The following is a 12,164-nucleotide window of genomic DNA, read 5'->3' as shown; positions in this document are numbered from 1 at the left end:
TGGGAGGGATGAAACCCTCTTTAATGGTCACACATGCAGAGCACACAGCACACACAGTGACATTTGTTCTCTGCAAAATAGATGTTTACATAAGACAGATACAGAAATTGTTGCTTGTTCGAAATGTGTAGTAGTAGTCTCCTTATTCAGGCAGCAGGGGGAACTGTTGTTCAAATAATCCCTGCTTTATTCTAAGTACACATGAGGAAAAACAACATGCTCTTCATTTGCTGAATGAATGAGTCACCCACAAAGTTTGGTTGTATATTTGTCATATGTCCTTGATGCTTCAACCTTTTTGGATGGGCCAATGAGATCATACAAAACCTCTCAAGGTCACAAGCCATCCATCCAGCTGGTGCCACAAAACTCAATGTTATTTAAATTCAAATTTCTATTTGATCCAAACCATGACCGGTTTAATCACATTGATGATGAATCCACGTCTTTCAACTCTTCACATAAAACGTATAATAAGCCTAATTATCAAAACTGATAGATGCCTTTTCATTTAAAAATGTCAAACCACACGTTCACTTATTTTAGGTTGATAAAAAAAAACTCTCTTTCCTTCTCTCCTTCTTTGAAACACACATTTGCAATTAAAGAAAATGAACACAACATTTTCACAGGACTGAATATGATTAATGTTATGCTGCTCCACTGCTGCTTGAAAATGTTGGAGTTCAGAGTAGTTGGGTATCTCATGCACATCCTGCATCATGCAAGATCAGTTTATTTGAACAGGGTTGGAAAATGACATTTCCATTGTTTCTGAAAATGTTCAAACATTTAAAAAAAAAACAATCTGCAGTCACAGTACGACAAAAACCTCCATCTCTTCAGCAGCTGCACATTTGGCAAATCATTTATTCACTATCTCTCACAGTTTATCATGAGTTTTCCGATTTTCATTACATTTTTAAGTATTAACTTGAACATTTGTGGTTTTTAAAGTGACTTTACTTTACTTTACTTTAATATGTTCAATAACTCTCTGGCTGCCACCAACTAAACTGTGAGAGTTTACTGTGACAGTTCATTCTGAAAGTGTTTGACTGGAGGCCGAGGATCGTAATCCTCTTAGTTCGCCTGTTGTATTTATCCATAAGGAGCTTTAAGTAAAAACTATGTTAACACTTTAAAATAAAGTGAAATATTTAAACCAACATTTTTTAAAGCATACATGTACATTTATATATCCCCAGGAAGTGCCATATTTGGTATCTTTGAAAATTGGGGGTGTACATTATAATTAAAAGTGGAACATTGTTTGTCTGCACAGCATGAGTTGTAATGAGTAGCCCACGGGCATTTGAGGAGAAAGAATTTGGAAACAAATCCAACTAAACTATTTTAATTTGAACATTAACATGACCTTCACGTTCGACACAAATAGCTTCTGCAAGCACTTCTCCCTCTGTGGTCGGCTGACCTTCATCACACCGCATCGTATTGTCAGTCAGCTCAGCTCTCCTGAGCATCAGGCTATATATTTAGCAATTATTTGTGCACAGTACATTTGAAATTAGACCTCAAGGATCGCAACAGTTAATGGTTGCTTGAGTCTTTCAACTCAATTGCATAGCCTTAGTAATTCAGTAAACTGACTGCATCATTTATTTAATGTGAGGAATGCTATTCATGTGAACTTCGAGTGCATCGACCTTGGCTCCAAAAGGCTTCTCCTGTGTCGCAGATATAATGCTGCAATAAAATGTTATCTTTTGACAATCTTGATTATAGTGATGCATTACATTGATTTTTACGTTTTACTTTGCACTTTTATGAGCCAAAGGTTTGAACTAAAGTTTATTATACTATTCTTAATCTTCTTCCTTCGGGCTTCAGTGTCACTGAAGAAAAACACTTAATCTCTTTTGTGCATTTTATTTACATAATAGAAACCTAACTTGATATTACTCTCAAGAAAATGATATCAATTATATGAGAGCTCATCCTATTTTGTATTTTTAAAGTGTATTGTGAGTATTTAGGAGATGCATCAACATGCATCCTTTTGCTTTGTCACTTGAAATGTATCACCGGTACCTCCCATTCCTCTTTATCATCTTTGCAATCATTCAACACCTTGATTGGAGTCCATCTGTGGTAAATTCAAATTCATGGTTTGGAAAGGCACACACATGGCTATAAGGTTTAATAGCTGACAGTTATATCACACCAACAATTCAGATAGAAGGTCAGACGACCTGCTGAACTGACACAGCTTTGTGTTGAGATCTGTGAAAGGTTACCACAAACTTTTCTGCTGGATTGACGGTTCACAGGAGCCCATTGGCCTCCATATATTTTAAATGGAAAAGGTTGGAAACAATCAGGAATCTTCTTGAAGCTGGCCGACCTCCAAACTGAGCCATCAGGAGCGGTCCAGAGGTCCTGTGGAGATGCAACATACACTGGTCGGATGAAACCAGGATTGAACTGTTTGCCATCAACTGTAAGCATCATGATCTGAAGGTATTTTTCAAAAGCAGGGACTGAGGTGATTCCTTCAATACATGCATGGTCCTGAGGTCAGAGAGGCTGTATTGCTGCTTAAGGAGTTTCAACTAAATACTCAGTTAAGCATCTTAACACTCAGGTAAATGTGATGTAACAATTGAACTCTTGAATTCTGTTTTCACTTTTTCATTATCAGATATAGGTAGATTGTTGAGGGAAACACATCATTAAAACAATTTAAGCACAAGACTGCCACATAACAAAATGTGAAAAAGAGGAGGGGTCTCCATACTTTCTGAATGCAATGTATATCCTGAGAAGCTGCTGCAGACAACATTATGTATGCAAGCTAATTTGTTCTAATAACAGATAAACCCACTTAGGATCTGCATTATGGAAATGATAATCCTTTTTTAAAAGCGTTATTGCCTTAAGTGATTGGAAACATTGTCTAATTAACATTTCATTGTTTTTATGCTATAATTGATTCATAGTGTTGAGGGTAACCCTTCCTGATAGCATTATAAATCAAGCATTAGAAGGCTGGAGTGCTGGCCTCGGGCAGAGAGGCAAGCCATTTATTTTTAGCTGAGGTAATGACTGGTGAAATGCAGTTTAGTATCCACACAAAGAAGGCTGGGGGCAAACAATCCTCAGTGCAGTGCTGATGTGCTGCTTGCCTCTGGCGCTGGTACACTTCAGAACATCATATCCACTGTCCGCCTTTCATGCAGTTATCAACCATCAGAGCATGAATTGTCACAACAAGCCTTTATTAGGCTGCATCAGAGTCACGGCTAATTTTTTTGGGGGACGTATAACTCATGGAGTCCTGACAGGCAGCAGTTTCTGCTCCACTTCACTCCACCCCAGCCTGAAATATATAAAACTGTAAATACATTAATGTTACGTAATCCCGCAGGTGCTCTCTGAGGACTCTTCAATCACTGAAAACTATATCTTCAAGTAACACATGTGCCAGTGAAGCTGCATTTGTCTATCTTTAGAATAATTATATGATAAAGTCATTCAAAGACTGCTGCATTTGTTTATTACACTGCTCGACGATAGAGGGATTGATAGCAAATGAACCAACTAAACAGATCCCATTAGTGCAATCTGCAGCCAATGCCAGATTGCAGAATGTAACTGAATCGACATAATGCATCATATTCTGTCAACTCAGATCGTTGTTGTTTACGAGCTCCCTTGGAAATAACAAAAACAACAAAAAAAAGAAGAGTATCATTTTAATTTAAATCAACATTTTTTCCTTTTACATGTGGATGTACAAATGTATATCAGTAGCACGATGATACATCATTTACAGAGCTTCCTTTTCCTTTGTTTGTAAGGCAACATAGGTGGTTCAACACATACCATTAAATCAGTCGAATGTATTCATGTACAGTTATAAGTTAACAAATCTGACATCACACTGCATTGATTACATTTCATCATGTACAATAAATGGTGTCAAAATAAAGTCAACACGATTTGGTTTACAAAGTGCAATGGCAACAATAGAAACATGTAGATAATAAAAATGCAGGATGCTGGTAAACATGGTTAATCTCTTTGGCGAGTTGGAATAATTGATGTGTTTTCTTTAGTACTCTATTAAAATATTAGACTATGTATTTGTTTTGCTTACATAATATCATGAAAGGGTTTGCCGTGTTACAGCTGAATGATACTGGAAACAGGACTACAGAAATAGTTACAATAAAATATTTACATTAAATGATTAACAATTGATATCAGTCCAGTTGAGCAGCATAACAACAACAACAACAACAACAAATTCTGCTGTAATGTATACAAAAATACAAAAAATTAAATATGAAATGTACATTTGACTACAATGTTATGTTTGATGCAATACCTCCAAACGCTTAACATCAACAGTAAATCCAGTGCATTTTATCCCGAAAGTATCACATAATTACATAAATATGAATAAACCAATAAATAAATATTAACCTGAAATAAAATAAAACAATGAATTGTAATATTAGATAAGAGTTAGATAAGAAGAAACCATTTTCGGAGTGGTTTGTCATTTAACTCTTAGCTTTACAGTGAATAAGTGTATCACCAAACCTATCAAAATAACTCTTTAAACATTCTTACTGTACCAGCTGACAGAAATACTTCTACTGCATGTAAAGCAGGTCATATAGGGGACACACAAAGGAGCATCTGCATTTAAACGTAAGCTAGCAGCATCATTCTTTGATTGTTCATAAACCTTCGTATTTCTGGAGTTTGACTTTGCAGATAGATGAGTGTTCCCATTATTGTGAGCAGCCTGAGCAGATGTAGGAGTTAGCATCACAGGCAAGTGTTTGGTGCTCATTTCATCAAGCTCTGAAACCAGCAGCTTAGTAGTGACACTGATTACTAGAAAGCCACAAGGATTTCATAAAGCCAAAAGAATGTAATCTGCTCCCTCTGTGCCTGCATGACGAATCCAAGCATGTCACACATACACATTACATAAATGACCATCCAATCAATCCAAATCCATCAGCCTCAAACACGCATGGTGGTGACTCATTTCATTGCTAATTATGTTCACACCTTCCTGCTCTGAGGAGAAACAATAGAGGGTGAAAGAAAATAGCTGGAAAAGAGAAGAAGCTGAACACAATGTTTACAACAATACAAGACAAACACATCAACACTGTATGCAAGATCAGACTTTAAGGAGAGGACTAGGGCTGTGCAATTAATCGTATTTTAATCGCAATTACGATTTTGGCCTGCCACAATTACGAAAACAACATAATCGGAAAAAACAATTATTTTGTTTTGCTTGCTGGTGACAGTGCACTGCAACATATTTGATCTAATTAATTTTGGTCTAATTTATTTGTATTTATCATATTTATATATGTTTAGTAGCTTGTGGAAGTGCGCTCCAAAATATTTGTTGATCTTGTTTATTGGTATTTATTATTTTGATATTATTTATTTAAATGTAAATATAAATGTATCTTATTTTTGTATTGGTTTTTCAGTTGAATTATACGTTCAGGGTAATCAACAGTTAAAAAGATACTTTTCAAATTATTATTTGTATTTGTTTTAAAGTTCAATATATAGATTTTTTCAAAGTCAATGAATAATCGTATTTAATAATCGTGATATCAATTATTGACCCAAATAATCGTGATTATGATTTTTGCCATAATCGCACAGCCCTAGAGAGGACTTCATTTGAATGGCTTGTTTGTATAAAATGATCATCCCGCATTGATCAAAAAGAGAGAGCAGTGCCTATTTTGAATGAAATGCCTTCCTTTCATAGTTTTAGAAACATTGTTCATCTATTCTTCCCCCAAGCCTCAAAAGGAGCAGTTAACTCAAGGAGCATATTGATATTCATCTCTCTAAAGAAGACTTGCAATAATGTTTGAGCGATGCACCTCTCCGACTTGGTAACAATGGAGCAGATGCCAACAAGTGCATGAGCTGCTGAAGTATCCTGCTGCAAATCCTCTAAGATGATCTTGCTCCTCTCACAACCACTAAGCAGTGAGATGACAGTGAAAACAATCTACAATAAGACTTGCTGTGATGTGACAGTTACATGAAGCCATTGTTTAAATACTTTCCAGAAAGGCTTTAACCCTGTACCTGTAACATGTACAATTTGTTAGTGGAGATACATCTCCATGTACTATTGAAGTATACTTTTAGATTAATTGATGTTACCATTCAAGAGACATTGACTGGCTCTTCAGTCAAACTGCGACCTTGTCGGAGGAAAAAGTCTGTTCTGTAAATCACATCAATGTTTGTACTCGACACAAAGATCAATGATATGTGTCAATTTGCGAACTTCTGTATATAATGTATGTATGTGCTATTTTAGGTGCATAAGCATACCAATGAAAAGCAAAGTAGTGGTTTACTCATAACGTTCAAAAATAAACGCTGGACACTCGTAATGAAAGTAGCAGTCGCAATTGCGGTTGCTTTGGTCAAGACGGTACTATACAAATAAAATATATACATGTGTTTTTTTTTCTATATTTAATACATGTAACACTATACTACAGTTGAAAAGTAGCCACCATGATTGTATTGGGTTAACTAACAGAGGCGATAGTCGCTCCCAGTGAGAGCACAGCAGCCGTGTTCAGTTTGAGACAACGCTACTGTACATGGATGAAATTCACAAACTGCGCAAATGTTCACATTGCACGACATGGCAGTGTACTGAGGAGAGTATTTGAATTGAGACACAGCATGAGTTGGTTCCCTTAGATGTTGTTGTGGAGATGATGTGCTGGTCACACAGCGGTGGTCTGTTTGATGCTGTGGAAGCTGATCCGGGTCGGAGACGTGGGGATGGACATGGCTCGTGCCACTCGCACTCGGAGGGCATGGTTGTCCTGCCAACGGTGCCATCGCTTCCTTACAGCAGAACGTACCTGAAATGTTGAGGATGAACATAATGTATTTTAAAATGATTATGAATAAGCTGTCGCGTATATTCATTAAATAATTATTATAACATGACACCTTGAACAAGTGGTCTTAATAAGCAATACAACTGTTTATTGAATATGGAGTTAAAACCAGGAGAAAGATGCTGTTAGCTTAGCATAGAGACCATCCACAGTTAAAAAAAACACATTACATCTCATTTGTTTAACCTGTACAAAATGTGTAAAGAAACAAGCTGTGACAGAGCTAGGCTAACTCCTTTCCCGTGTTTCAAGCTAACCGTTGCTCACCGTAACTGTTTAACGAAATAAATATGAACGTTTTATCAGTGTCAGTGTCAGGGGCGTCGCCTGGACCTGAAAACATTCGGGGCTTAGCCCACAGTGGCGGCGGCACTACAGTGGCATTTTTTACTGCAACACTCCCCACACGCACACACAGTACACCCGCGACTGTTACAATGAAGGCTCGATAATCAGCTCACGGCATATAGGCAGGGGTAAAGTGGTATTTTTTATGAGTGGGGGGCTCACCTCCTCTAGGGGGGTCCGGGGGGATGCTCCCCCGGGAAGATTTTTTTTTAAATATTGAAGTTAAATGCATCAATCTGGTGCACTTTGAGAGCAAAATGAAGAGATCTATGGATACCTCTCTCAACATATGAAGCAGAACTGTAAACAGATGTACTTTTTCTTTATGGATATTTTACTAATCACTCCCCTTTTAAACTCTATTCTTGTTTTACTGCCATATAGTATTTCATAACTGTTTTTTCCTTTATTCTCTTATTTTTTTTATAACTATAATGATCATATGAAGGTGTGCCGCGGAAATAATCTTTTGAATAATTTGTGACCAAACCGTTTGAGACCCACTGAGATAACGTAGACTAAAGTTATGTATCTAAACACTCAGAGAGTCCTTTAGCTCACCTGAGTCTCTCAGTCTGAGAGGAGAGGACTCTCCTCCAGCTTCTTGTGGAACAAACAGCTCCTTATGTCCGTTAGTGCAGCTAGCTAACCAGAGGCTAACAACACGGTCCATGCTGGCACAGTCCCTCTCTCCCTCTCTCCCTCTCTCCCCCTCTCTCTCTCTCTATCACACTAAATGCGCTATTGCCACACACACACAGAGCCGAGCTTGAATGACACAAGCACACATTTATTTCCATGCAACTCTCTGATTGGTCTGGTGTCATGCCTCTGTTGCATTCACTGAACACGGGAAATTACAGTGCTGCCCTCCTCTCTTGTGTCATGATGAGGTTCACGTACGTAAAGCACGGTTAATGTATTATATTATTGAGGGAGAATTGTCCGGGGCTACAGAAAAAACATTCGGGGCTAAAGCCCCGGATGCCCAGGCCAGGCGACGCCACTGGTCAGTGTCAAACTATTCTTTTAGTGTTGAATTCAGAATCCAGACAGAGGGTATATAAAATCCTAATTTTGATCTTTCAAAGTAAGTAAAAGTTAAATATGTAGTATACGCTAACAATGATTCAACGTTTGAGTTCATGGAAATAACCATTTAAAAGGATCCGTCCGTAAATAATACAATACATTTAGAGGCATGCAACCCACTTTGCCCTTCCCCTACTCAAATCAGTCGTTGACAAGAAGAGAATATACTTAAAACAAAAACAAAACATTATTGTACGAGTGGGAGAAAATATAAATTCTTCACAATCCTTCATCAAATTAACAAACCCCTCGGCTTCCGAATTTCAATTATTCGACGCTTGTGAGAGCACAGCAGGAGGGTCCTTCATTTTCCACAATTACTGACAAATGTGTAATCTTCATTATTGCATTAATGACTTACATAAAGCTGGAAGATCAGCAATTTGCTTTCATACAATTATATGAAAATGAGAGACGTTATTATTTTTGGGTGTAATCAAAATGCGATAATTTCCCTATAGAGAAAAAAATCGCTCAGCTTTTTTTAAACAAAAGATACCTGATCCTACCTCGTGCTTGAACCAGCGGTTGTTACTAGGAGGGTAGCAGGATGTAAATTAAGCATGAACATCCTATTGGTGCTTTATTAAGATGATATATCAAGCAACACATCTTAATTGAATTCATACAAACTGAGTCTTTTGCAAAACTCCAATGACTCACCTCTCCGTTTAGAAAGCAGTAAAACACAGACACAAAGAACCCCTGCAGAAGAGACACATTCATATTAAAAGATGTGAATGCGGCTGTATTGTGTAACTAATTAGACATCAGATCATTTAGATGGTGCAATTAGAGAGAAGAAGCAAAAGAAAAGCCATATGCAACTTTGATTGTAGAGAAACTCTGCATGAAATCTGTTTTTCTTGGCCCACTCAGTCTTACATTTAAGCACATAAGATAGAAGGATTAAAAAAAAAAGGCCAAAGAGCAGACATCAAGCCCACATGGTTTTGTTAATCCTGTCAGCTGAGAGCCCTGAACATGAGGCAGCAGAACCATGCTGTGTATAAGCACAGGCAGAATGCTACTTCAAATCATCTTCCCACAAGAAAGCTCAAAAACTGAGAGAAATTATGAAATGATAAAAGGAAATGCATTAAGAATTCAGCATGACTCACATTGTGTGTGGGTTTTTTAAAGCGTTGGCCAGTGTCATACTGCATCATTATCCTTAGTCTTACCTGAAAAGACTGCAAAAAGGAGTTGAAATAAACGAAAACGATTTGTGAGATGTCGTCCTCCCCCGGATTTACAAAGAAGAGCATGTAGGTGATGCCCAGCAAGGGTAACAAGACCAGCGTTGCCTTCACGGCTTTTCTGTGAAGACAGGAATGGAAAATCAATCAACATTCATGAAAATACTATAATAAGAACCTGGATTTCATCCCAGTTGGTTTTGGAAAAAGGCATGAATCTGCGTCCGTTGTCCAACTGGCTGTGGAAATATAACAGTTCACAGCTTCGATTCTCAACATATCAATACATCGGAGATGAAGCCTACAGTGCAAGATGGGAACAGTATTGCATTGTATTATAGCACCGGTTTATAAGATGTAACTAGAGGTTGTAAATGGTTAGTTAATATTAATGCTTTATTTAAAATGGTTTCAGTGAAGGGCTTGCAGCTCTTTTCTCATGGGCAACTGTTTGAACTGTCCATTGGAGTTCTTTCTAATCAAAAATATTTGTATTGTGTTTCAAAAATGCATAAACAGTGTTTGTCATTTAGAGATGGAAAGCAAAATATATGCATACTCATGAGACAGTGGTCTGTACTGATTGTATGTACCCGCTGGTTATATTGTTAATGCATTTCTGTATAAGAGACAGCAGTTTGAAGAACCCATTATGTTTTATATTTAGGTTAACAAAGCTGGATGCTTCACGTCAGCATATCTGTTGCAGCACAACCATAAATCCAACTCCAGCCTGGAAAGCCTGAACTCAAGTTGTCTGAGCTTCGACACTACAAACACCGTCAAAATAATCCCCCCCCCCCCCCCCCCCCCCCCCCCCCCCCCCCGGGGAGAAAAACACAGTTGACAGAGTAATCAAAGGTGCAAAAAGGCTTGACACTTCCAAAGATTACTGGAGGGACCGAATGAAATGGCTCTCTTGCACAAAGTACTATAACTATGTTGTGCTTACTCAAGTCAATTTGGTTTTAGACACATTTGCATACACATACAAGCTTCAAGTATGAGGGTTTGTTAATGAAACATATACAAAATAAATGCTTTGAATGTGTTTTTGTGATTCATTGTTTTTAATTTACCATAATAATTGGAAGAATAGGCAATACTTAGCAGGAAAGAGATGCAGCAAAGCCCAAAAGAACAATATGATAAACACTATTACTGCACTGGGGGTGATTTGAATATTTTCTCATTAACCTTTGATTCACAAATGTATTCTCTCTGAAAGGATTTGAGTGAAACAAAATCAAAATTGTGAAAATAATTATGAAGGTTATATAAGTCTGTTTTCTAAATCCACTCCTTTGATGCCTTTGATCATCTCTTAACTACATGCTGTCAAAGCAAACAAAAGGAGAAATGTGATTTCTTTCAACTCACCTGTACTGTATCGTTTCAGACGTGGTTGAAGCCCTTAGTTTGGTCATAAGAATTCTTACTATGTTGAAGAGGAAAACAAAGTTTATCTAGAAAGAAAAAGAAGACAAAATAATTAGCCTTGAACCCTGTGCCACGGTAACCGTTCACAGTGAAAGAAAACTGAGAGCAATTTTCTCCAGCAAACATGTTCTGCTCATTAAATGCTGAGTAGAAGGAGGAGAGGGCAACACAAGTCAAAGCCCCCTCCTCTTTCAAAAACAGAGCACACAAATCAAAAGTGGTCGCTGAACTACAACATGCTGGACAGAACCATTAGTGGAGACATAACAAGAATACAATTAGATATTTTTAGAGTTATTATGCTTGAAATTGCCTGTACTATCAGGCAGATTATTCAACCATTCCAAGTTATGTATATTTCCAAGATTTCACTATAAAACCATTTTCATATTATTGTATTTTTCAGAACATCTTCAAGCAGGCATTAGTGAGACCTCTCATGAGAGTGTAAAGTGAGTGATGTACTGTACAAACACATTCTTCAGATAATGTGAAAATAACAGCAGTGGTTGTACAATGCAATGCCTTTCTGTGCCGAATCTCACCAAAAGCACAAGAATGACTGGTCCCTGGTAAATGTAGTCCATATACTTCCCAGGTTCTTTACCAAACCAACATCTGTGGACAGAAGAAGAAAATCAATAACAGAAAATTCAAGAAAACCCTAATAAAAAAATAGTGTGAGAAAACATATCGATTTTTCAATTAAACTTACTGTTCATTTTCGTAATACAACTTTCCTATAGCCCAGGCTATAATTATAGGGCATGGAATACCTAAATAAATCAAAAGACAACACAAACACAAAGAGACAATATTTTTCAACAACAAACCCTTAAAACATTGTGCAGCTGGATCAAAATGGAGAAAACTAGCAGACCAAATAAGAAGAGACATCCATTATGTTTTCTCTGTTGAATATGGAAAAAGGAACATTTATCTGAATAACACAGTGGAGTGGGAGCTTGTAATCTAAGAAGCTTTATCAAAGTCAATAATAGAACAAGTAATACATAAAACATATTGGGAAATACTTATGATAACATGAGAAAAGCTTTGTGACAAAAGGGATGCAAAAATAATTATTTAAATCGATTTAAATCATCTCAGAAACAGAACAGAGCATGTTGAATTATCC

The 12,164-nt window shown here is 37.2% G+C and overlaps 1 protein-coding gene across 1 annotated transcript in view; it reads right to left on the bottom strand.

Moving 5' to 3' along the window:
• Nucleotides 1–6,340: 6,340 nt before the first annotated feature.
• Nucleotides 6,341–12,164, bottom strand: part of LOC117488851 (corticotropin-releasing factor receptor 2) — a 31,180-nt gene continuing 25,356 nt past the window's right edge. Inside the window, exons 7-12 of the mRNA XM_034137993.1 lie at nt 11,742–11,802; nt 11,572–11,644; nt 10,967–11,052; nt 9,572–9,707; nt 9,051–9,092; nt 6,341–6,908 (exon numbers count right to left, since the gene is read on the bottom strand). Coding sequence (XP_033993884.1) covers nt 6,768–6,908; nt 9,051–9,092; nt 9,572–9,707; nt 10,967–11,052; nt 11,572–11,644; nt 11,742–11,802 — 539 coding nt within the window. The 3' untranslated portion in view covers nt 6,341–6,767. The remainder of the gene's footprint in view (nt 6,909–9,050; nt 9,093–9,571; nt 9,708–10,966; nt 11,053–11,571; nt 11,645–11,741; nt 11,803–12,164) is intronic.

Source organism: Trematomus bernacchii, unplaced genomic scaffold, assembly GCF_902827165.1.
Source record: "Trematomus bernacchii unplaced genomic scaffold, fTreBer1.1, whole genome shotgun sequence".
NCBI lineage: Eukaryota > Metazoa > Chordata > Actinopteri > Perciformes > Nototheniidae > Trematomus > Trematomus bernacchii.
This window is presented reverse-complemented; position numbering and strand designations above follow the sequence as displayed.